This window comes from Pyrgilauda ruficollis, unplaced genomic scaffold (genome assembly GCF_017590135.1).
Source record: "Pyrgilauda ruficollis isolate IOZ18807 unplaced genomic scaffold, ASM1759013v1 scaffold6, whole genome shotgun sequence".
Taxonomy (NCBI): domain Eukaryota; kingdom Metazoa; phylum Chordata; class Aves; order Passeriformes; family Passeridae; genus Pyrgilauda; species Pyrgilauda ruficollis.
Genome location: NW_024527710.1, coordinates 1,186,788 through 1,213,673, shown reverse-complemented (window position 1 = coordinate 1,213,673; position 26,886 = coordinate 1,186,788). Strand labels below are relative to the sequence as shown.

At 38.3% G+C, this 26,886-nt stretch overlaps 1 protein-coding gene across 2 annotated transcripts in view; it reads right to left on the bottom strand.

The window, feature by feature from the left end:
- Positions 1-529: 529 nt before the first annotated feature.
- PLPPR5 (phospholipid phosphatase related 5) overlaps positions 530-26,886 on the bottom strand; it is a 45,176-nt gene continuing 18,819 nt past the window's right edge. The window contains exons 2-7 of one of the 2 annotated variants that reach the window (XR_005956471.1): positions 24,221-24,353; positions 21,738-21,988; positions 12,743-12,919; positions 11,107-11,226; positions 9,489-9,656; positions 530-2,738 (exon numbers count right to left, since the gene is read on the bottom strand). Coding sequence is in view for 1 of the 2 variants with exons in the window: in XM_041483595.1 (XP_041339529.1) it covers positions 2,706-2,738; positions 11,107-11,226; positions 12,743-12,919; positions 21,738-21,988; positions 24,221-24,353 (714 nt within the window). In the remaining variant the exon portion in view is untranslated. The remainder of the gene's footprint in view (positions 2,739-9,488; positions 9,657-11,106; positions 11,227-12,742; positions 12,920-21,737; positions 21,989-24,220; positions 24,354-26,886) is intronic. The other variant, XM_041483595.1, reaches the window with a different exon arrangement.

The following is a 26,886-nucleotide window of genomic DNA, read 5'->3' as shown; positions in this document are numbered from 1 at the left end:
ACCACAGTGTTTTCAGTAGGAACCACTTTGTACCAGAATATTCCCTGAATGAGGAATGATGCTTGTTCATCACTGGGTTTTTTTTAAAAGCAATCACCAAAAAGCCATTCTAGTACAAAAGTGACAACTTACTTTTGTTTCAGCAAACTCTTCCTACTCAAAGCTTTTTTGGGTCCAGAATGGAAGAGCTAATGACCAAACTTCAGGGCAGTGGAGAGTTACAGATGTGGGAGGGCAAATTCTTGCCACTTCTGAAAATCAGTCAAAGCAATGTCTGGAGCTTGGCTGGTCCACTTTATGGGGAGAGTCCTTTCCCAACAGGCTGTGGACTCTGCAACACAGCTCTTCCTCTCATGCTTTTCAAATTCACCAGAACTACTTCTAGGGGTAGGCCCTTAACTGTGGGGATTCCTCGTTAATTGTGAGAATATGTCACCAAATGCAATTCACATAAAATCACAATTTCATTACATGCACACCATCAACCAAAATATATGTAAAGCAGACACCTAAAAAAATACACTACATATGAATGAAAAATTATTTTATTTAAAAATACATTATACAGCAGAGTGTCTCTCTTTTTGTTTTCTCACTGCTGGTTCACAGAGATAGTATGATAATTTTAACCCAAATATTTGACTGGGAAAGATCCTGAGAAAGAGACCAGTTACAAGCTGATGATATACAGTACACTGAAAAAGAGTCATCTCTTTTAACATAAAAGAATCTCTTGGTAATCTTATAAATCAGATATAAAAAATGCAGATTTGCTACCATGCAAAAATGAGTGAACATTTCATTTAAATCTGCACACAGAGAAATCATTAGTACCTTGGAACCTAACTAGCTAGACTAAGAGCAGGGTGACTTTAACACGGTGATACAAACTTTGGATCTACTACAATTTTGTAAACACAGTTGATAGTCTAATAAAGGTGGATTTTCAATCACCTAAGTTACCTAGCTGTAGCTAAGGACTCTATTCTAGGTCTTTTTCTCCCCACAGATATATTTCTTCAATCTCAATTCTCAGCTTAGCACAATGACTTTGTGGCATATGCTCTATTGCACTCAGAGATGACTTGGCCTTGCCCTGTTTGCCAAGCACTCTTTAGGTAGTTATATTTTAGTGAAAGCAGAGGTTAAAACAAAGTAAAAGCAGGCATTATCTGATGACTATACGAGAATGCATTAAAATTCATCATAGAAAAAATACACCTGACTCTACATCTTTGTGTTTCAAACATACTCTAACAATGATTAATGCACAGGAAATACAGTGAACTCTGGAAAATTTAAGGCCTAAAATGCTCAACAGCCTTCACTGACCAAGAGTGTTCTCAATGTTTCTCTAGTGCTGCATTTTATCTGCTCTTGCCAGAGGGACACTGGCTGGTACATGTAAAGAATGTCTCCAGTATTTAGAATATTCAGATCCATTTGGTGCTCAATTTTTATAGGACAACTTCACCATGAATAGTCAGCAAGGCTCTTCCAAAGGGGGGCTTAATCTGAATATTCACAGCAATAACAGAGATATGGTAACATTGGCTGATGTTGAAGAAAAATCAATTTGTCAACACCATTCAGGCTGGCAGAGGATTTTTTTTCTTTTTTTTTTCTTTCTTTTTTGTTTTAAGAATATGAACCTCAAACACAGAGATAAAAGGATTTGTAGAGAGAAAGTCTGCCTGTCCTGGTCACTTAGGCTGAAAAAAAAAATTAATTGAGCCATTTTGGTTTTTCCATGAGTTTTCCATGAAAATGGAGAGTAGAAACTCAGATGAACTTTTCTCACTAAGCTGGTGACCCTCTTCTTATCTTAGCACCCATTCTCCCAGCATAGTATCAGGGGTTACAACAACCATGAGAAGATGCAGGCTGCCTTGAGTAATTTGTTTAAATGATTTATGAATAGCACGGCTTCCCATCAGATATGCTAAGCTAAGAACGGAGCCCTTAACCTTTCCTGGGATATCATTAGTAATAAAGAATATATCAAAGATCAAACTCTCTAAATTATTCTCACTTCTTTTAACCTAGATACATATAAGTCATCCAAGACATTCAAGAACTACAAAACAACAATTCAACTACAATTATGTCAGGAAAATATCCAAATAAATAAACTTTTAATTATGATACAATACTTATTACAGTAAAAATTGGCATTTTTTTCTCTTCAAAAGCAGAAGCACCAGTCTTACATATAACATACCGTTTGAATGATATCTTACATGGAATACAGCGTAATACAATGTGCAAACAGCATTTTCATACAGAACATAATATTTGTCTAGTTTTTATACATTGAAATTGCCTCAAATGGAAACAAGTTCATGCGGAATTAAAAATGTAGATTTTAAAAATCAAAGTTAAATCAAAATACAAAGTACTGTTGGAATAGGTACATGAACCATTGAAAACAATGAGAAGCCAAAATAGAGGGTAATGTCAGATAATTAGTGCTCAGTTTGTCCCATTCCATCATAAAAGTAAACAGTTAATATTTTTGCTAGAAAGTAAAGTGACGCTCTAATATTTAAGAATTCTTCAAAATGTTGGTATCATTTTAGTGATGTAAAAATCAAGTCAGAAAGTGGACTTCTAAAAATTTCTTATTTCTGATACTCTGCAAATATCATGTGTGGGCTGTGAAAAGAGATGAAGTCCAGTGGAGTGAATATACATCAGCGTCAACATCATGTGACTTCTGCAAAGGCCGTGATGTGGTTCTAGGAGTTAAAGGAAAAACAAACAGATAAAAACCACAAAACCACACAGACAGACAGCAGTCACCACTGTGAAAACTTTTGCCCCCTGTGTTTGAAGGGCAGCCTTGTACTTGGAGACTATTGAAGGATGATGTAAATGAAACTGGTTTTCACTGCAGTGCTCTCACTCACTCCCATAGCAATTCTTAACTGCTGAAAGACTCGATAGGGAAGTATGCTGAACAAAGTAATTAGGTGTGATGGTTCTATTATATTTTAATTTCAGATGGCTTTTGTTTGTTTTAAATTAAGTTTAATTTTAAATTACATGTGAATAATTGAGTTATCTGTACTTTTATTGCTGTTATTCATAATTGAAAACAAAATTCCTAGAAATTAAAATGACAGTTTCTAACAGATTATAATACTCTACTTCAGTGTAAATACAATTCTAATATTAATTTTTTAAAGATTATTTTCTCCCCATGAGCTCCATGGCACTGAATCAAGTAGCAAAATGCTTGCAATCAAGTGGCATTTGGCAGTTAAGAACTCATCTATTCAAAATTTATTTTTCAGAATCACCAGTGTCCAGTTGCAATCTAAGAACATTTTCCTCTTTCCTTCAGTGGGACAATTCTTAGGAACACTGAGATGTGTATTGGAACATGAACATTCTATGTGCAACTCTAAAACCCTGCAGCATGCCAAAGAGCTTGGCTACTTTTTCATATTCAAACCTAAACAAGTGATTCTGCAAGCATCTGAAGGGGAAAGCAAACAGAGTGATGTGCAGGACCCAGAGGAAGTGTATTTCCCTGTGGGCACACTGTACCCTTGACTGCCACCATTTTACACAAAACATCCAGTGGAGAAATTCGTAAAGGGAACCTTGATGTTAAGCCATGTGTTTGTTCCCAAGCACAAAAACGCAGAGAGGGTAAAACATCAAGTAAAGCACTGCAAATTTTTTTCATCACTTTTCCTCCTGAGGCAGATTAAAGAAGAGAGGAGATGCGAGCTGAAGAGGAGTGGAATGTGGATAACCTGGGGCGAGCAGGACCTCCCATTTTTTGCTTAAGGGTCTTTCAGAAAATCTCTTATCACAACATAAAAACTGCTGGAGAGAAACAATGTCCACCATCTAAGTTTCCATTTCTCAGTTCTTCTTTAATCTGCCTGAATATTTGTCTATGTGTGAGCAGGGAGAGATAGACAGGTATCTTTGCTTTTTCACATTAGAGAGAGGAAATTAGAAATGCTTTGATTAGAGAGCTACCCCTTATGCCTCCATCTCAAGCCAAGCTGGCAGCTTTGCTCCCTCTCTCACTATGACTTAACTGTTCTGTGTCCAGGGGGAGAAGCTCTCTTCCACTTCCCCTACAATATGCATTTTAGCTCCAGCAATGTTCTTGCTGTATTTTATGACAGCTTTCACAGAAGAATACTACTTAACACTTAACAGCAAGCATCTATGTATATTCTTTCCCAAAACACAATTTATGTATTTTAAATAAACAACAATTATGAAACCATGGTCAGATTTTTTTAAAAAGCATTAGATAAAAAAGAGTGCAATGCTCTATGAAAACCTTTTCAGTAAAAAATAGTAACAAATATTATTGCTTGTAGATTTTTATTCTGAAGAAGAAATGCAAAATTAGACTTCCTAAATTAGAAAAAAAATCAACTCCATTTTATTTGGCTGGCCAAATTCTCTTTTGAGTATACAATACAGTGGGCAAACTCAATGACTCTGGAGTTGCTGTGAGGCTATGATGACATTTTCTTCATAGTATTTACTTCATTTTCTTTATTTAGACCTCAAAAGTCCTCCTGTCAACTTAAACTATCCTTAGTCTAAAATTAATCATTTTTTTCATAAGATGGTTTAAAAATGAGGAATTGGAGGGAAAAAAAATAATTTCTCTTTATGTCAATCAATTCTTTCAAGTCCTGCTATGTGCCATCCCTGTCTCTAAGCGACACACATTTTTTTGTGATGCAGAGAACCAAATGCTCTTTCATGTGGCATTAATTCAGGAGTGGATAACGATTATTTAGGGAAAGGAAAATGTGGTTCACACTCCTGCCAGCTATACTTCCAAAATGAGCAGGTCACCATCCTGGGAAGACATTCAGGGCATGGGATATAACAACACAGAAGAAAATCCTCCTTCCTCAAAATGCCCTCAAAGAGAACTGCTAAGCTGCTGATCAGGAACCTATTGATTTGAACCCTACTGAAGGCCTGTCCATTCATTTCCAATGGACTCAGCAGGGCGATGCATAACTAGGTCAAAATTAATCACTTGCTGACGGCAAGAATCACTGATACAGATTCATGCAGCTGTCTGGTTACTCGTGCTATTTCATGCTACCGTCTCAGGCAAAACTACAAATAAGCCTTGCTGACACTCTGCAGGAAAAAAAAACAAAAACAAACAGCATCCCTCTGGAATAACTACATTTCAACTCTTTTCATTCTGCTCACAGATTTGCTGAGACAAGGGTCAGAGTGAGATACTAACTACGTGAGATACTAACTACAATAACTACTGTCAGCAAACAGATTCACATAGATGCAGGAAGACAAGCAAAAAACCATGCATAAGACCTCAGCTTCTCCAACTCCAGGGAAAATTCTTTTCCCTAAAGTTCTCCAAGAATCAGAAATGCTGAGGGTCTGCTCAATGGCAGCAGTCTCACAGACAGGCAGACCAGCGTTTGTACCATCCATTCTAAGAGGACAGTACCAGGCTGGTGAGCAAAGCATGCATCATAACAGTGCTCTCACACCACTAACAAAAAAGATAAAGCCAAGGGCTAAGCCTTGAGCGCAGGTTTCTGGGGAAAGTGATCCACAACTGTGTATCTTCTGCTAAGTTTTAATTAATTTCTCTTGATAAGCAATGTTATAATGTCAAAGCATTGAAAAAATACATTACATTTTCTGTCATTTGCAGTTTTCATTATATATATTAAATATTTTTAGTTTTTTTTGCTTTGTTCTTATCAATACAGTTAGAAAATTAAAAAATAGTCACCATCCTAAAAAGATGATTCTTCCCTATTTGAAAACAGGGCTTGGTAATAAATTTGTCATTTTTCCCACAGTAGAGTTCGTTAAATAGAAAAATACTACTGTAGTACCTCAGGCAAATAATAATTGATCAAACAATAATAATAATGTTATCATACAAGTCTCTGAGTCAGCAGAGTGCATTTTCTGCTTTCACTGGAGAAGCTCGGAGCAGCAGGATGCCCTGAGGTGGAGGTGCCCCGCAGCCCTGCACAGAAGGCGGGCGGGCAGCGCCTGTGCCCAGCCGCGGTGCGCTGCGCTGCCGCGCACATACGTTATTGCCTTAGAGCAAGGGGCTCGCGGCGCTCCGGCCCCCACAGCCACGAGAAGAGCCTAAGGATGCGTGCTTTCAGAGAGGCTCCTTGCAAAGCATCTTCTTGACTGTGACTAACGCCTCGATTCTGTAACACCTACAACATGCACGTTTGAGGAGGTCACACAGAATATATTGTTCCACTTCCCATGTTTAAGTATTAGTTTATCTGAGCATTAGATATAGTGAACACCATTTGCATTCAATCAGAAATAATTCTTGTACAATCCCCCAGAAGCAGATTTCAGCAGAAGAGTAGGACATGAATACAAATTCAAATGTTTGACATTGAAACAAAACTGCTTATGATTTTTTATGAGCTGACTGTCCTGGGTATTGTAGTATGTGTGTGAAGCAATGTCATATTATATCTACCTTAACAGACTGTATTATTAAGAGAGAATGATTATGCCAAAAACTGCCTATAAGCTGATATAAGCACACGGGCTCTCATCAAACCATCCTGGAGAAACAAGTATGGACACCTATGGAGGTTTTTGGACACCAAGCACTACAGTATTTGGAGATCTCTCAACTAAAACATCTTAAAGCAACAGAAATGGACACATCCCTCTCCCACATCTGCCCATAGTATGATGAGCTAAAGCATTTTTGTGTTTTCCTTTTAGCTGTGAGCTCAGTGAGAGGTGATCTCCCTGGAGAGCTGCAGGGAGCAGGCCAGGCTCCCTAGGCCATGGTGCTGTGTGCACACCAGGGCACGTAGCAATTGAACACTTGGTACCAACATGCGTAAGACCAAGAAAAAAACAGTAATATAGAGAATTAAAATTTTTTGACATTGTGAAGAAGCTGTTCTGTGTCTCGTGAATAATCAAGATGGAGTAAATAGAAAAAACTATACTGCTTAAATTCTGAACAGGAAATCTTTCCCAGTCTTAAAGACACTAGCAGAATTCATTGCAATATCTACACTTACTATTGCTAGAATGTTTTATCACCTTTGGCACAGACGCAATGGAACAATAATTAGTGTGTCAAAGTCAAGAAGATTTCTGAGACAGTTAACCGTGAGTCACTAAAAACCAATATGGTGGGCAACAAGAATGTCACATATTGCAAGAGGAATTCCAAATCCTTATGACCATTAAAACTCGGAAATGGCAGAAGGAGAGAGCATGCAATCTCTCTCTTTTGAGTTCAGTCATGCTGGATAGTCAGTCCTACTGGGCAGTATAAGAAACTTCATTGCAACAAGGAACAGCGCCTGTGCTTGGGAAGGTTTGGGCACTGCTGACAAAAGTAGCTGTATGAGGGAATGCCAAGCAGAACCTTGGGGAATAAATGCAGTTTAGCTGTCAAACAGAGCACTGCCAAGAACCCACTGTGCATAGTACTGCATAGCTACAGAAAGCACTAATAATCACAGTAATTATCTAATCTCACAGGAGATGAACCATGGTGCATCTCCTAACCCAACACTTCCTTCTAAACCGTTCTATCTCAGTATTCTATCTACTGCCTCCATTAGTCCTGAAACGCTCCATGTTGTATTTGTATTTTTCAAAGCTAGAATACTTATAAAAAATAAATAAGACTAGCAGAATCATAAGCTACTACATGATGGGTAGGAGATCTCTGTAAGCCCTGGCCAATTTCAGGCAACTTTTGCATGAAAAAATGTCAGTCTCCCCTGAAACAGGAAACATAATTTGTGACTGCACTTGGATAAAGCTGAACCTCCAAACTCTTACAGGTACTATCCAGAATATCCCCATTTCTCAATAATTCCTGAAAAAGAACAGAACTCTAATCTTGACTGTGGTAGGATGAGAGCTTCCTCTTGGTAGGAGGCTGCCAGCTAACTGAAACACCAACTGTCTTGTAAGAGATGATGAAGATCAGAGAAAGAAAAGAAAAAGAAGCAGATGAGTGAGTGATGAGGTTTCTTGGCTTTCATTCTTTTCATTATTTCTGAGGATGATTATAGTTAAGGTAAAAGCACTAAGTCTGCAGTGCTGAGCAGGCTCTGGCAAGGATTGCTCAAGAAGACACTGCAACTACAGCTTACCTGACTGCACGGGCACCCATGCAGAACAGCTAAATCATCTGCATGCATCACAATGAAACAGAAGTGTCATGCAACAGTGATCTAACCTTGCCACTAAGCAGCAGCAGCAGCTCAGTTTGGAGTATCACAAGAACTTATGCCTATTTAAGTGCACTTCAAGCATAGCTAGACCTCCACCAGAACTCAGACAGTGGCAGCACAGTGAGCATGCCAGGAGCATTTCTTCTCCATGGAGAAAGCACCGGAATAGCCAGTAGCAGACCGGGACCCAGCAAAGTACTATGCTTCCAGGTCTGTATGATGCATCATGTGCTTACTCATTTACAGGTGAATTTATTACAAAATAGCAGTGAGTGGAGTCCTATCCGGCAGGCATTTCTAATGAAGTCATTCCTTAAGGCAAGAGTTTTTAATTGCTTGCTCCCAGATACCTATATAGTTACTGTTTTTTAGTACCAGTCACATAGCTGCATTGCTTCCAGCTTGCACTGCCTTAGCCTCTGATAACTTCAGACAGTTAGGATTTGTGCTACTCCCAGTAGCTAATTTCTGATGGATCCTGTCTTTAATGTTGGTACAGGAGCTTGTAGACTGAAAATAAGGAAAAAAGTTTTAAAAATGTAAATCTATGTGCATTCAGAATATTGAAGTGGAACAGTCCTAACTGAAATGTAGTGAAAAGTAACTCATGTGTCTAAAGGAGGAAGAGGCAAATAGCACACAAATTATTTAGCATCTCTCTCTTCAGGAGAGAACAAATGATGTAAAATAAGAAGGGAGTTAAAAAGCAAAGACTAATTCAAGAATTCTTGTAGCAATGGCAGTCAATTGAGAATACCTAACTTAATTTAGACCTTAGTTCCTTGAAGTACTGTTCTTAATGCCTTTTATTTAACAGGGTCTGTCTTCTATCTAAAACTTTAGATTAAACAAAAAAAAAATTACATTAAAAAAAAGTTTAAATTATCCATATAAACTCAAAACCTAAAGCACTCACATTAAGTAACTTCTTTATCAAGAATAATTTATGAATTATTTGCTAATTCAATTTTAAACTTTCTGGAAGTGGAAACAGAAGAAAGCATTTCCAAGCAATTAGCCGAGTCTTCACCTTATTGTCCTTGCATCCCATCCTCTGTCTGAAAAGGAGAAAGGCTTTGCAACATAGACAAAGATGGGATCTCAGCAAGTGGTATCACTTTGTGGTCAGTCCCCAGTTTAATTAAAGCTAATCTCTAGAGAGAAGCTGCATGACAGCAAACAGCTACTGCCATAAGAATATGGGTTCAGAAGGAAAGAAGCTCATTCATGTAATAAGAGTCCTGGGCAGTTCACAAACGGCAGTACCTTCAAGCAGAGCAAACATTACTCCAGCCACCATCCTCCCACACTCTCCCACAGCTTTCCCCACAGCATCTCAAACTAGGCCAAGTCTCAGGAAAAGAACATTGTTGATCATGAGTGAGAGGTTCTCAAACCAGGTAGAAACATGAAGTTAACATGAAGTCTTTATCCCTAGGAAAAAAAATTAAAATTTCAATATCCAAGAACGTACACATATTACCTATGATGGCTTTTGAGCCACACAAATGGCTTCTATTGCATGAGAGCCTAGCATGTAAATAAAACATGTTCTTATTAATGTGGTTCCAGGTCAGCTGACAGCTTGTTTTGTTTTGACATTTTACAGAAAGCTTACTGAATGGATTATTTTGAAGATATACATTCATCATCTAAACCCTTGTTCAAGCAAATGTGACTCTGACCTCCTTACGACAAGATATCAGCAGAAGTAGTTTAGACATATTTGGTTCAAAAAAGGCATGTTAGACCATTCTGAAAAGAAATCTTTCCCTCCAAGGAAAGGAATAAAAAACCCAGGACTAGCAGTAATTCTTACTAAAGAACAACTTCTACCACATTCAAGTGACTAAGACAAATTGGGAAATCTTTCTTATGTTGAACATGAAAAAAAAAATAATCAGAATTAATCTGGAATGAAAATAATACCACAGAAAAATATTTTTCGTGTCCTACCAAGTGTAGACTTGTTTGCTGTCTTCAAATATGGGCATAACCCAATAGATTTTAATCAATTATGACAGATACAGTCATTAGAAAAAGTAAACCTTCCTTTAAACTTTGCATTACTACTTCAAAGTTTCCCTTTGGTAAAAATGTCTAAAATATTTTCTGTATTTGGTTATGCTATCTATTTCAGTAGTTTTTTGCTCATAAAATTAGTCAGACAATCTTACCTAACACATAGTACAATACCATCTTCAAAAAATATAAATGGCTATCACAATAAAGTAAAATAAATTTTGTTGTGATACTTAAACAAAAAGTCTTGGCATACCCAGGAGACTCTCATTAGCATGTTCCAGTCTAAAATTCCATGTGCTCTGACAAGAGATCATGGGGTTAGTGCAGTCATTGCATGGCCCATTGCTACTCTCACTTCTAAGTGGGTACCCTCTCCTGGGGCTAGCACGTGTCTGATGACAGAAGCCCCACGGGTGACCCAGAAGGGACTGCATCCCACACTCTGCACCAGGCTGAGGACATACCACAAACAAATAGAATAATTGCTACTTGTACCTGAATTGCAAAGCCCCTTGGGCCAGGGGTTAGACTTTCTTTCTAAGCATTCTAAGAACTTTCTACGTTCTGTGGACTATCAGGCAGAGTATTAATCACATTTACTTGAGGAACACAAGGGGGGGAGAGGGTCTCAGATCTACTCAGCCTGACTTCAAGGGCTTAGCAGCAGCTATGTCAGTGAAATGACGACATGAAGAGTCTCCCAAGGAGTGTCACTGAATTTAATTCCTTCCTTCTTTCTCTTTCACTGACATGTTTCTTTATTTTAAATCTGATTACCTTGGCACTCTTGTCAGGCTAGCTTGTGATTTCCAGGAAAGCTACATTTTATTTAACTGATTTTTAAAAAGTCAGACATTACCTTTTCTAAAGGGCTTTCTACTCTGGGTATGCTGATCATGGGCATTTGGGTCAGATTATCCAGATGAGAATGTTCATGTTCTGGCTGACGTCCTCTGAAGTTATTTACCACACAAACAACCTAGAAGGGATTTGAAGATAAACAGAATACCTAAGGAACAACTCATTTTTTCAAGCTTTGATCCTGACAATTATCATTAGGCAGAAATGACACCAGCTTTAGTCACAGCTTTACAGTAGAATCACTGAAATGTGAAGTTCATGTTTTACAGAAAATCCTTAATTAATATTTCAAGACAAATGACTTTCAAGTGATTTATTGGTACACGCATCATTTGAGAATGAAAAAAGCCCTCTTATCTAAAAGAAAATCCATTACTGAACTGCACAATAGAACACCAATTATTTTCAATCTCATGAAGAGATGTCTTGCAGCATCACGTGGCATTAACCTATAACTCCTGGGAAGGCAAGTGCCATTTCAGTTATGATCAGCAAAGACTTTCTCAAATGAAGAGTAACAAAAGGGAACAAGAAGGCAAGGACCATGCCCAAGTCTGAATGTAACTTCAAATCTGCTCTCGGCAGCAGATTCTCACACAGGGACTTTGTAATGTGATGTGTAACAGTTTGTGCTTCTACTAATTACAACACTCAGCTGAGCAGTAATGTTTGCCAACTACATTTTCTTCAAAACACAACTAAATTTGATATCACGCTACTGGACACCTTGTGTGGAAGGGAACATTTGGAAATGCAAGCAGATGCACTTTAAAGGAGACTTGCAGCTACCCTTGCCTGTCTAGAGGAGCGAAAACACCCACCCCAGCCATCCCTGGCAGGGTTCTCAGCCAAGCCATGCTTTCAGATCCAAGATCTTGAGAACAAGACCCTGTGATCCAAGAGTCAAGCTCAAGAGTGTTTCCATGGGGAAAAACATCAAAGATGTATTTAGTACTATTACAAGCTGCCAGGCAGACAAACCTACAGGCATTAAACAGCAGTGACTGTTCTATTCTATAGTCTTGCACTGCAGATATTAGTGAAGGTGATTAACAGATTATAAACAGTTTTCTGACACAGACAGTAGTCATGGGCAACTGCAATTAACTATCTGGTTTTGGAACACAGCTCCAGAAAAGGAAAAGGCTAAACAAAGATTTTTTGATACAGAAAAATATGAAATTTCAACATACACCTCAATCACTATGAAATAAATTCATTAGAGTTATTGTAAAGCCAGAAAAACAAATGCTACCTATCCTCTGATCAGTGTGGGTACCACTACATCGAATTTAATACTTTATTCATGAAATCATAACTATGTGATATTCTGAGGAATATATACTTCCTGCATGTGGGCCTTGCTGCATAAATCACTGTTTCAAATGCTACAATCTGGTTTATATGGAAATCAAAAAATATAACTGGATCAGTTCTTTTTTTGACTTCACATTTCTGAGTGTATGTAAATACTACTAAGGAAACTGATGACTACTTAAAAAAACCTAAGAAACATGTCTTTTGTTATTTAGTTATCTGAAGACTTTTTTAGAGATAAAAGTTTGTCTCTTTTTTTAGAGAAAAACTTATACATTGATTTTTTTCAAACAGAAGTGACACAGACACACACTTACCAAAAATACTGCTATAGATATTCCAATTACAAATCCTGCTATTACATCTGACCAGTGATTTCGATACTCTGCTACTCTGTTGATTCCAGTGAGGAAGGCCAAGCACATTAAACCCAAACACAGAACAGGTTTTGCAAGCCTTGTTCCTCTGGCTTTCACTGTGTTGGTGATATACATCTGAAAATTAGAAAGGAAGAAAGTGTAAGACTGATGGATGTCTCCCACTAATTGGTGAATAAAATCTCTATATTTTATTTGAATAGACTATGTGTATTTAGTGCTTTTCTTCTGGAGTGGGGGAGGATGCAAAGAAACTAGGAGGTAGAGTAGTAGATAAAAGTTATCATACCCTTTTTCTACAGATAAAGAAAAATAATCAGACCATACAGCAAAATTGCATTTTACATGAACCTGAAAAGCCTACAGAAAACCAGGCAAATTGGACAATCCTATCCGATTACTCTCAGTCTGTCTATTTATTTATTAATGCATAGAAGTAAAGAGACTGATTTTTCACTGGGCTATGTTGACAGTAACAGAAAAAATATTTACCCTGAAGTACTACTAGTACTATTACAAGCTGCCAGGCAGAGTAAGAAAGGCTTTTGCTAATAAAAACAAGGTCTTTATGTATTCTCTTTCTTCCTTATACACCATTTCTTTATGTGACTAATTAGTGATTTGTCAAAAATCAGTGAAAAGGAAAAAAACAGTGTCAAAGAGCAGTGAAAATTGAACTAAATGCCAGCATCCCCTTTCATAAATATAGTTTCAACCAGCGAATATAATAATACTTTCAACCAGTGCTGAACTAATACAACCCCGTGCTTCACATAAACCAATATAAATGCTGCAGGTTTTATGCATCAGGCTGAGAAATCCATTTGTCCTGCTGCAGTCTAATTCTCCCTGTGCAATACTTCTGAATTAAAAGCAGTGCCTGATAACAAGCAGCATTTCTGCCCTAGAAGTGCATTAGTGACTACCAGGTTTAACCCAGCACGTCCCAAGCTCTGATGAACCAATGGAAGAAATTAATACCAAATATTAGACTTTCCATTCTCTTATCTCGGCATTAAGACCACTTGCAACACCCCTCCTCCCCACCTTCCAAAAAAAAAAAAAAAATTATACTTCAGCTAATAAGATTTTTGACAGAAAAAGTTTCTACTCCGCAGAAGATGTTTCTGTAATTAAACTGAAACCCTAAATCTTCAAACTTTAAACAGGATTTAAGTTTTTGAACAGAAGAATGCCAGTATTTCCTATAGTGTTTCACTGGAAATTCCAAATTTGTAATGCCATCACTTTGGACTACAAAGGAAAACAGATGAGTCTGCATTGAAGAATCAGTAGCGCTTCTTTGGCCAACAAATGGGCAGTCCTTTGGGTTTGTTTGGGGTTTTTTTTGTACTGTCTGAAACTTTAGCGGAATTTACCAGGGAATCAGTTTACAAAGTGCCACAATAATCCAGCCAAGAAGCGGTTTAGAAAGTGTGGTTATAGTTACAATAAATTAAGTGAAGAAGTAGTGGTCAGTGCTTGTCTAAAACAAGTATCATCTAACAGTAATTTTATTCAAAACACTAGAGAAAGATCCATGGCTTAGAGGATGAAACAAAGCTTGATCTTAAAGTAACATCTGAGAAGTGCAACACACAAACCTTCAGTGTACTTTATATGATGAACAGGAAACTAGTAGAAAGATTTCCACTAATTCAGACAAAGCAAAGGTTTGAAAAAAAGAGTTTTGGGGTTTATCTTCAAGCCACATTATCCTCTCTTCTTCCTAGACCATTTCAGAAACAGTTAATTTTTTATGCTGATTATTCTTTTATCTTAGCTCATTGTACTCTTGCAGGGTGTCTTCAGTGAGCTGCTCTTACCATGCAGAAAGGTAATAAGAGAGAAATGCAATTTTAACATACAGCTTTTTAGCACCACTGGTTTTCTCCAAGCTATAGACCAAGTACTGCACACTGAATTAATACAGCAACCATCTGTTTTAGTGAGTCTCATTGTTCTACTGGATACTACCACCATTATCCACATTCATACTATGTGTTAGGACAGCTGGTGCTAGGAAAAACACTGGAATATTTTTAATACACAATAAGAAAATCAAATTTCAAATACAGCTTGGGTGAAGTTGACACAGGGGAGTTAGCAGGAAGCTATCCTGCACTTAATTGTGTATTGGGTTATATTAAATTGAAATGACTACTGAGAAGGAAACATTTGCTTAAGGCAGGTCATGGTGACATATTTCATTTATCTATAACAACTTGTCATTGCCCAAGAAGATTATCTCAATTTTAGTAAGACAAAACACATTATAGTACAAATACTTGATTCTGCAGTACTTCAATCAAATTTCAACATTTTTAATATAAAGCTGAACCCAAAAAATGTTCTGCATAAAATTCTCAGAATGTTTTTACAACCAAGTATGTCCTTCAAATCCCCACTCAAAGCACGGAGGAAAAACAACCACATATTCATGCTGTGCCCCACATGAGCAGAGACCTCCATTTGCCAAGTCCCCTCCTTATATGAGCAGTCATGGTTGTCATGCCCAGCTCATTATTCAGAATAACCTGAGGGTTCTGCCAGCACAGGTACCATATCTATCTTTTCTTTAAAGAACAGGTACTACTCATGTAAGGAATAGCATTATATTACAATACAAGAGAATCAATAAAAACAGGCCAAACTTTCCTGAAACACCGTGACAAAAAGTCTGTATTTGAAAAACTCTATATAACAAATATAGCTTCCTCCAAGGCAAGATTCACAGATACCCATTTTTAAACTTGGCCTCTTGCAGCTCCAGTATAATACATTAACAGTCAACTACCTGATCTACACTAAGAATAAAATATAATTAAGCAGCTGTTTTCTTCTTGATTCTGGTGGAAAAACTATAAACCAGCACACTCAATAATTGACTAAGAATAAACAACCTGAAAAGATGACAGGATGTTTCACTCACTTTTAATAAATATTAAACGCAGTATCAACAAAGGAAAATAGCTCAGTGATTTAAAACATTAGTAGGAATGAATGACAGTATAACTTTTTACAGGGCTAAAGATGTTTACTGAACAACTTCATCCACATTCCTTTTAAGAACAAAAATTGTGAGAGGAGTTTTCCAATGAAAGAAAACTTGTACATTAGTCAACAGCAAGACCAACAGCTGAGATTTTGTATGTAAGGTCAAGGATTGATACAGTAGTTAGAATTAATATTGCAGGCTGCACGTTCTCCTGCAACATCAGAACTGTAGTGAATCTTCTCTTGAAGAACTTCTGCTGTTGCTGTTCCTTTTTCCTGAAATAAGATTTTAGTATTAAAAGACAGAGAGCTGTCACAGTAAGCAGACACAGGCAGAGAGTCATGTAAGGAGGTGGATTGTTACCTGATTGCACAATATAACAATATTTACTAGATTTTCAGAAAAACACAAACATTTGACCTTCAGTCTTCAAGATACTGGAAATGAAGTTGTAAGAGAACTTCATAAATTGAAAGAAAACCTTTAATTGAAGCAGGTTTGAAAACAATTTGAAAGAAATTATCACCATCACCACCAAAGACAAAGCAAGCTCCCTGTGAAGTTTCTGGTGTGACTGGCTCACACCATAGTGTATGGAACAATCATAGCCTTGGCATTTAGCTTGTACTGGCAAAGTACTTCAAAAGTGTCAGGTTGCAAGTCTCATGTGAAGTTTGTCTTAAATCTAGTACAAATAAAATAATTCCAAAACATGTTAAGAAAAGAACAGGAGCTGTATGTGAAGTGCAGGACAAAGTGGATTCTTGGGCTATGCTGCAAGCTCTTTCTAGGCATCTTTCAGCTATCTTTAGGCCCACCCACACCAATATCTATGCACACAAACACAGGTGTAACAGGTCTCAGAATCCCATTTTAGCTACATTGGAGCTACACATCAGGCTGGGTGCTCCAGCCAGGAGGGAAGATAATTTTCCTTGCTGATTTCATCAGCCTGGGGCCCAGGGACACAGGTAAGAAGATCCCTTCTGCATCTGCTCTTTCATTTCTCCCTGATTTAGATGGCCTGGGAGACTGACAAAGACCAATCCATCAGTGGGCAGTGAATAATGACTCATAAGGCAACAAGAAGAATGAGGAAGAAATTATTGTACAGGCACTGATCCCAGGCAGCACTTCAAACATAAATTATCTCATGTTTTCATTTGGTTTTACAATGGGCTAGCATTAAAGAAATTATCTTGAACTATTTACGTAATGTAAGTAATGTTATAAATGTTCCATCCAAGGAATTTTCAATATTCATCAGACCTATAAGAATAGAGACACTCATATCAAAAAGCTGAAAAAATAGTGGGCTGTTGTAACCTATAAACAGGTTCAGTGTTTAGTTAGAATTCAGTTTGAAAATCCAAAATCTTTTAAGCTTCCTTTGGTAATAATTAATGCGTCAAACTATTTCTAGAGCAAACCAAAGTCATATTCTCAAATCATCTGGGTCCTTCTGCAACTGTCCACTGAAGGCTTTTTTTTAGTGTTTTTGAAGCCTCCTCCAGCTTTCTCTATATGTTTTGATCTAATTATTTATGACGTTAAACAAAAATTACCTTTCAAAGTCAGGGGCTAGCTTGGCAAAAGGAAAAGAAATTCTAGAATTCTGGACTTTACTATTAATTTTCCCACTACAAGCTCCCCACAGCTGTAACTGTAAAACCACTGGAGAAGGTAAGAGGTATCTTTCTCTGTACCAAGACCATAAAACACCTATTACAAAGGCTGGTTTTTTTTGATGATATCAATTGTAATGAAGAGGTGACTGACATGAAATTTACAGAGGTCTTTAGATAAATTCCTGGCTCAAATAGTAATACTATTTTATTATTTGGTCTGAACCAAACCAATGCACTCAATTTGTGAAGCTCATGACATATGTTTTATTATCAGTACTGAGGTATACTTGCTGCACCAGATACTGAGAAGAAATTCCACATTCCTAGCACTATTCCTGAAAGGCAGCCAGAAGAATCCTTTAATTTCCTAACAAAAAATGGACAACAAAGTCAGTTCAGCGAGGTGGCTCTGCTAGTCCTTTTCCTCCTGAACACTCCCTTAACTCTGTCTGAGAAGCCTATCATGCCTTCACCAGCTGCCCATTTAGCTGGAATCTAATAGGCACTTTAAGACAAAGGACAGGCAAGACTACACCTACACCTATAACTGGATCAAGGAGTGACACTGAGGAGAATGTCACCACGCTGCCAGCACTGTTACCCAGACTGTCTTGTCTTTTCCCAGTGACTTATAAACACACTGAACAGCAAAATCAATGCAGCAAAATGCCAGGAGCAAGAGCCTTGCAGAAAACATGATCATGGGCCAAACAAAAGCTCTGCAGAGAGGAAACAATTATTTGTAGGCTTTACAATCTGCTAGTCCCGTCTGAAGTCACAGTTGAGGCCAAGGGTTCAGAGTACAAAGCAACAAAAGCTGCCTACAGACTTAAAGGCTGTGTCAACTATCAAGACATGAAGCCTGTTCCTCTATCACTACAAACCCAAAGCAAGCCTGAAATGTGTGTAGTAACACAAAGTTCAAACACTACCCTATCCAACTGCTTCTGTGAAATGCAGTAAGAACAACAAAAAAAAAGGGCAAAACTTCATAGAATTAAAATTCCCCTTGAACTACAGCTAGCCATGACCAATCCCCTAGGTCTGCAGTACCAAAGGATAAGTGTTTGTCATAAGTCTTAAATTTAAATCTATGGGATTAGTCTGACTAGATCTTCACATATCACTTTGAAATCCTAACAAAAAAACACTTATGACTTCCACTTCCTGTGTCTCAACTGTAGAAAATACCCCAAGTATGTGCATACTGGGCTGCTTCAAAACTTCCTTCTAATTGTCCAGGCTATGTCAGCTTATGTATATCAAAGTGTGTCTTATACAATTACATACTGTTTAATAAAGCTGCAATGTTTGCCTATGCAGCAAATATTGTTCCATCTGAGAAAGGGTGAATTGCAATGCTAGTAAGAAATGAAAGTAGATGCAGTCAACTTATTAACCCAACTCAACCAAAACAAACAAACAAAATATCTCCAATGAGATCAGCGCAGACACCTAAGGAAAAACCAGGCACCAGTCAGATTAATTAGAGATTTCATAACAGATTTACAGTAGCTCGTTTTGAAAACACTGGTACACTGGAAAGAATAAACCTGAAAGTTTGAAGAAGAAAGGTAATGCATCGGTGTTTGGACAGGGTAGAGAAAACACCTAACCACAGCACTGCCATTCAATATTTCCATTCCAATCTCTCTTGATAGACACTGGAAGTAATGGAGGCAAACATTACAAAGCTCTAAATACTAGCAAAACAACTGTTTGAAAACGACTGTACTTTCAAGGGAATTCTGAGTTACCATAGCAGCCACCCACTCTCAGAAGGGGGAAAAGGGGGAAATGGAAGACTCAAGAACTTAGAAAAAAGAAGCTATTGTTAACAAGACAATATGCACAGATGGTAAGGTGATAAGGACGTGGCTGCACTTAAATGGAATGAGATAAGGGAATTATTAGATAAAGCGTAAGCTTTGTTTCTAAATTGGTTGATTGGTGAAATCACACAAGTCCAAAAGCATTTACTTCACTGCCTCGGAGAGCAAGGACCCTTGTATCAGCTCTTTGTGTGGCTTTTTTTTCCTTTAAGCTGGTTTTGTTTTGTGCCCAGCTGACTGAAATAACCAGGGAGGATTCCATAACAATCTCCCCCTCTCTCCAAAATTTCTGCTAACCAAAAAGAAAGTACATATTGTACCAAAGATTATATGCTAATGAAAAAGTGAGTAATATATGGAGGTCTTTATGTCCATGCTGTCAATAACTGTTGTGGCATGGCTCATAGAAAGACTAGGCTACTGTTTTAAATCTTCTACTCCAGTGAACAGTGATGAGAAAATTGTTATTTAGGGCCAACTATCCTGATAAACATCATGGCAGTGTAAGGACACGACCCCAAATACTGGAACATTGATTTTTTTTTTTCCCTTGGATTGTAATAAATAGTATTTTTAGATTCAGTCATGCTTAGGGTTTAAGGAAAAAAAACCAAAAAACAAAACCAAAAACAATGAACCTGACAATATTGTAACAAGGAGCTACTACAGGAACTCAGAAGTCCTTAGAGTAGTTAATAGTGCTTTAGTTAAATGATAGCAGTGTCAAGCACCATGCAGGAGTAATGACATAGGATATATTCATTTCTATAGTTACTGAAAGAGCAAATAGTGATGAAATGGATCTCAGCAACTTTAATTTTTTATATTGCTAACTGTATATTGACCACAGACAAGGTTTGCATAAAGTATTCTTGCTCATGTCAAAAGCCACTTATATTAGGTGTTAAACCTTACTGATGCCTGTTTTTTGTTTTTCGAATGTATGCATTAATACTATTTTACTTTCTGCTTTGCAGTAGCTCAATAGCTGGTTTCCTAGTTACTCTGACTCTTGGCAACAGTAGAAATCCAACTTTACAGACAGATGAGAAATATAGGAGCAATTAAAACAAAAAATTCTGAGTATTTTCTAAAATAACTTGCATCAAATTTAGAGTGTCTCATCCTTAGATATCTCCCCAAATACGGACAGTAATAGTAGAAGACTTATACTTGCCTCAAGTTAAACAATATAATATTATTGTTCATCTCTTATTTGCAAACACTTGCCTGTGCTAACTGATGATCAACATCTCTTAAACAGACATTGCTCACAAGGAACCTGGCAAATGTTACCATCAGTGCTGCAGATTTTAAGCCACTGGTTCTAAAATCCTGAGTAGAAGCATTGAGCTGACACACTGAGGCCGAGATCTTTGCCATATTGTCAAGTGTCACCTGCCAGATCAGTCAGGAATTAAAAGCTGGCTCAACTGGTAAGTGCTCAAAAGCAATGCACACTCACACACGTCTATCTACATGTGCATACATACACATACACACACCTATGGGCAGGCCACTGAGGGAACACAAGGGCTGACTCCTGCAATGACCACACACCTGCCTAGTTTCCCACTGACACTGTGAAGGCAGCCCTGGGCTCATCCAAAGGGCTACAGAGGGCTGTGATTACCAGCACAGGTCAGGTAAGACACTCCCACATGCATCTGCTGGGGAGAACTTGTCCCCAGCAAAGGAACAAGATGTGCTTGCTCCTGCTTAAGACTAGAATGATGTGCACTCCAAACTACACCTGAGTTACTTGAGTGAGACTAAACGGTGACTCTTCCTTTCCACAACCTGTACAACAGCTCTGATCCATGCAGTCAACACCAAGTTTTATCCCAGTGCTGTTCATCTCTCCCTTTAAAAGAGAGGAGAGAGGGAAAAAAGGGTGGACTGTCCTGTAGCCCACTTTATTGCCTAATACAAGCCAAGCTGACTTTGCATGAGGTACCTATAAACACCAATTCTGGTACCAAAAGACACACGGGGATATTGAGAAACATGCAGAGATCAGACATCCATATAACTCACCCTTCTGTTTCACCTCAAAGAATATGGCCATGTGTGATTCTACTGATCTGCACTGGGTCAGAACACAGAGAGGTACCACTACCAGTCAGAGGAAATCCCTACCCTTACTCCTTAGCACCCAGCACAGGATTGTCCCACACATCCTTGAAATGGGGGAAAAGTAAGCCAAGGAACTGAGTATCCTAAATCCATAGATTATAACCTTTATGGACAACTTGTCCTCTCTTAGCATTGTCTTGGCTTTCAAGGATCAGAAACCACTACACCTTGTCAGAATTAAGCCAAATGAATCATTCTCACAGTAACTCACAGAAGACTTGCATGCAGAAAACCAGCCAATTTTGGGCCTCTTCTTCTGCCCATTCCTCCCTCCTCCCCCTCAGAGTGCCAGCCATTGGCTCTCAAAAATATAGTGCTATTAAATAATATAATATACTTACAGCCAGATACATAGCTGCATATATGCTTAGCGCTGCTTCTTTGGATGGGAAAGTCTTTCTGGCTTTCATGATAAGGTCTGGATTTCCAGTGCAGGCATGTACGCTACTGATGAATTGGGTATACTGTTTACATCCAAGTGCTGTATAGTTGGGTTTACAAAGTGCAAGAAAATGGGGTGCAAGATTCCCTGTTACTACTTGTCCAGCATTTACAAAGATGTCCGTAGCAAACAGTCCAAATGCATAAATTCCTAAAGAGGGAAACAAAGAGTTAAATTTTCTGACAATTTATAGTATTTATCACAGCAATAGACCAGCTTCTTCCATTTAAGAACATGAAAAATCCTCCCATGTACTGTACCCAAAGAGCACGGCTCATGCTGGAAATGGTATTTTCCTACAAAACTGCAGCAGGAACACTGCAATGTACCCACACACCTGATGTCTCTCCCATTTTTCATAGGAACACTCACCCCTTGTGCAAGCAGCCTGCTTTCCTGGGCCCCACAGCCATGCATATCCCCTGTTTGGGGTAGCTGGCTTTACTGGTACCTAACTTTTGCCCATGTTCCCTAAACAGAAGTGACAGAGGGAAATTCTTCACCCGATAAATCTGCTTGAAAACTAAGGTGAGATCCTGATGAAGAAGTAACTTGTAAAGTCATAACACACACTGGAAAAACTTTTTTTTTCCCCCCCTTGCAGCTGTACAGAATCTAAAGTACTGAATAATTAAATATTGCCACACACCAGTTGTCTTCATCTGCCTGCTACTGGGTAAATCTCTATGCATAGCATATTAATCACAGTATGAACACAGTGAGCTAAAGATTTATATATTTGAGGAACTACTTATGCTAAACAGTTTTTTTAATCAGACATATCAGCAAAGCATTAAGCACATGTATTCATTCATTAGAATGTAAATGCAAATTACTGATTACTTAAAAGAAAACAGATTTTTGCCATTCTGAGGTCCCTCTCTATCCTTTTGTAAATAGAAAATGAGCTCTGGAAGAACATGCAAACACAGCAGCCTGACCGGCAGGCAAAGCCAGTGGATGCCTGTTCCAATTCCACCTGAGCTATAGATTTCCCCCTACATTTCTATGGGCTAATCACCTTACCTTTCTCATACTCCAATTCACTGTGAATATAGGGTGAGCTCTGGAAAATCCCAGTTTCATGGGGCACTATGAAGACTTTAAAGGATCAACATCACAGCAGACATAATTCCACAGAAACATACAGTTATAAAGGTCAGGATTTTTCTTAGCAAAGCTAGAGGACCAAGGCTGATTTCTGGGATCCTGGCTGGTCAGCCATGTCACACTAATGTTAATTCCTCCCAAGATGCTAGACTCTGGTGAGCAGCACATTGTGCCTGGCCAAGTCACTTCACAGAAGGACCTTTCAGCCATCCCAAGGGTGTGCACTGCACAACACAGCTGGACACGTCACGCTGGGGGAGCATAGTGGGGAGCAATGCCTCACCCACTGGAACAGCAGAGAGGCCTTTGTTCACTCCTGTCATCACAACCAAATTCTTTTTGCTTCTGTGAGGAAGAAGGGACCACTTAGTGGGAAGAAAACTCAGGCACTGATTACACAGAGAGGAACTGGAGTGGGAGGAGCTCCTTATCATCACTCTGCACCTCCTCCAGGCCTATACAAGAGAGTCTCCTTACAGGGGGCAATCGCACTCTGGGAAGGCAGGCACAGTTGTTACACAAACACTGCAAATACAGACACAGCTGCACATGCCCTCCCTCCCCCTGAGACTGGGGCACACAGCAGGATGAGCTGCCCCAAGGCTTCATTCCTCCAGCTGTTTCCTTCAGATGCAGCCATGAGAGAGAACCAAACAGAAGAACTGAGCCCTGCTATGGCATCCCTACATGTATTAAAAAGCAGCATCTGGAAATGGCTAATACAAATTTTGAGTGGTGGGATTTCTCCTTCCAAACACATTTAGAATGAACTAAACAGAAAAGATGACATCTCATAGCTACTAAAGTCAATGGGGGAGTTTCAGCTAAAACCAATGTAGCATGGATTTTGCACAATTTTCTGCTAGAGGCTATAAGACAATATCCAGGCTAAGAAAGCAGCTGAATTGGCTTGGCTTCAAATACACATTTATATCCCAATGTCCTCAGCTTTGGGGGGTGTGTGTGTTTACTATCAGCTATAGATATGGCCCAAGGATACCACCTTTCTCCACTTCACCCCACTTCATGCCTGCTGGTTGTCTTTCCCCCTAGTGGTCCCAGCTCCTTCTACTTTTACTGCTGTTTCTGCAACTGTTTTTTAATCCAAACTTCCAAAAAGCTGCATTTGCTGCCTAAAAGGAAAACTGCACCTGAGTTAAGACTACACATGAAATGTAATACGGTTATCTGAATATTTTCCTGAGGTCAAAATTAAGACATAATTGATCACTCTCACCATTCAGAAAATGAAAGCAGTAATTTTGCTCATACCAAGGAATCGGATGGTCCTGCGCACCAGCGGATTTATATAACAACAGTCTCCAGTTAATATTGTTTTCTCTTGGTTTTCAAAATCCTTTGTAGCTAACTGTAGACAAAAGACTGCAGTTTCTCCAACGATAATCTTAGGGGAGGAGAGAAAAGGGGAAAGAAATGGTGCATCAGATTACAGCAAGTAAAACACACAAATATTACAGAGACAGACATCTCATCTTAAAGAAACAAGACCAAACCAGCACAAAAGACAGCGTAAGTGAATCAAGTTCTGTACATTAATCTTCTTATAAGGGGAATATGCCTTATGGCTTGCTTTACTTTATTTGCCTTAAAAGAGAATAAATTATTACAACCAGGATTTGTAGTCAATATAACATAACCTAGATTTCAGGATGAGGGGAAAGAGAAAGATCTATTAGTTCAAGAACAACAGATCACATAATGCACAAGATCTGGACCACAGTAAAGGCCTAATCCTGCAAGATGCTCAGCATTTCAGTTCCTACATGGCATTCACTGATACCCAGAACTTTCCAGGGTTGAGCTTTAAATTCTGGACTATGATAGAGAGAAAGGGGGACAAAATCGTAACAGAGCTCCTGTTCACATCAGAGGTTTGGTTTGCCAGGAGGTACTTAACAGGGTTTGATTCACATTTTGCTAGCTAAATTTATCAAGTTTGGCTTTAGCTCTGTTAATCATGCTTGAACAAAGTGTCACCACTGATATTTTTACATTAAGCATGTATCAAGTTCTCATGTCTATATATCGTTCACATTATGGTTGGCAAGAAAACGTAAAAATCACCAAATTAAAAAAAAATATATTTTGAATGTAAAACATCTGCTCTAGGTTATGTATTTACCTGTACAACAAAGCATGACCTTTAATTTATTAACTACAATTGTGGATTGAGACTTGATAGCTGAAGCCAAGACTTCAAGCAGATATACAATATGAAGCTTTATGGCAGAGATAATTTAAAAGCAGAGCAGAAGGGTCAAACACTGACCACTGGATTCTAACCCTGATTCACTGTCGGACTCACAGGCAAGGCCCTTCCACTCCTCTGCATGAAATTATTGACAGGTACATCACACTTTAATCAACTAGAATGAAGACTACCAAAGTGAAATCCTAATACTCCACAAATACAACCAATAATGCCATCAAGTCTGATTAATTGCTAAGGTCTTTCTAAACCTTTGCCCAAACAGGAAAAGATAAATATTTTCATATATCACAATAGGTCTGAACAGTTCTACAAAATAAATAAAATAATCTGTGGGCACTGGCCCACATGCACATTTTGTTCTCAACAGGAAGGATGCAATTAATGACATTCCTTAGCTGTTTGTAGATTATGCAGATATCCTTGAGCTAAATTGTGGAGGAAAGTGCTACTTATAAATAATGTGGCACAAGTAACAAATATAAGTCTGGAGGCAAGTATGTAAAAAGCAAAATTTAATTTATCACCAAAAGAGTCATTATCAATTACTTTAGACTGGCTTCAGATCCTAGTGGAATTTTTAGATAAATCAAAAATTTCAATACCTGAACTAACAAATATCTTCCCTCTGTTGTGATGCAAGCAAATTTCCACCCTAGTGAAGTAGAATTTCTTCATCTATAATTAGTAAATGATCAGTATACATGAAAAATAATTCAACCTTGAATTCAAGATCATCCAAATTATGAGGAGAATTCAACCCAACGATCCCTATAGCTCTCATGAAAAAAACATATCCACAAATATCAGTTTTAATGTGATTCATAAAGGTGAGAACACTAACACGAATACTTTTACTGTGAGTCACAATAATGCTTTTCTTTCCTCTCAAGGACTAGGCAACCTGAATAGAGTCAAATTCTGCCTTTAATTCTTTCTGCCAAACTCAAGAGATTGCAGTAAAATTTTAACAGATTTTGAAACTCCAGGAAAGAGCAGAATTCAGCAGAAAGGAAGCATCTGTGAGATGCAGTACTCAACCTTTTGCAAGAAAACCTAGAGTGCCAGCAAGCTCAACTCTCCAGCTCTGAGCAGAGACTGAATCTGCTGATCTAAGAATAAAGGTTGTCTTCTTGCCTGGTAGGAAAGCTGGCATTTACTAAAGAGAGAACTGCTTGTTCAGTTATAGGAAAGGAGATTCTCACTTCCAGCAATGTCTTCATGGGCTGCATCTAGATCTTTGCTGCTGCCTTGTTACATTTCCTGTCTTTGTTGGTGACCTGTATGAAGAAAACCCTCTGTTCCAAAAATAGGAGCATTCAAGCTCTTAGCTGAACAAGAATACTCTAAGGGTGGGCACGTAGGTGCAAGGGTCAGAAGGATGTGGAACTCAGCTAAAGACAAACTTCTGCTACAGAAGGCCTAGTGCTCTACTGTCAGAAGTAATAGGAGTCATTGAGCACACAAGGCATTCATCTTTATACTTCCGTGGATTGGCTTCAAGAGAATCCCTCTAGAATTTGGCAATAAATACAGCTTCTTTATTTTTCTGTACTGGCAGCTCAGCTAAAGCTGTTCTCCTTCCTCCATCCTTCAGCACAACCACTGCTCATCTCAATAATCAGCCTATTGATGTTTCAGAAATGGAAGAAAAATCCTTTTCAATCTCAATAAATCCCAGGAGAAATTCTTCTTCCCAGTGCAATTC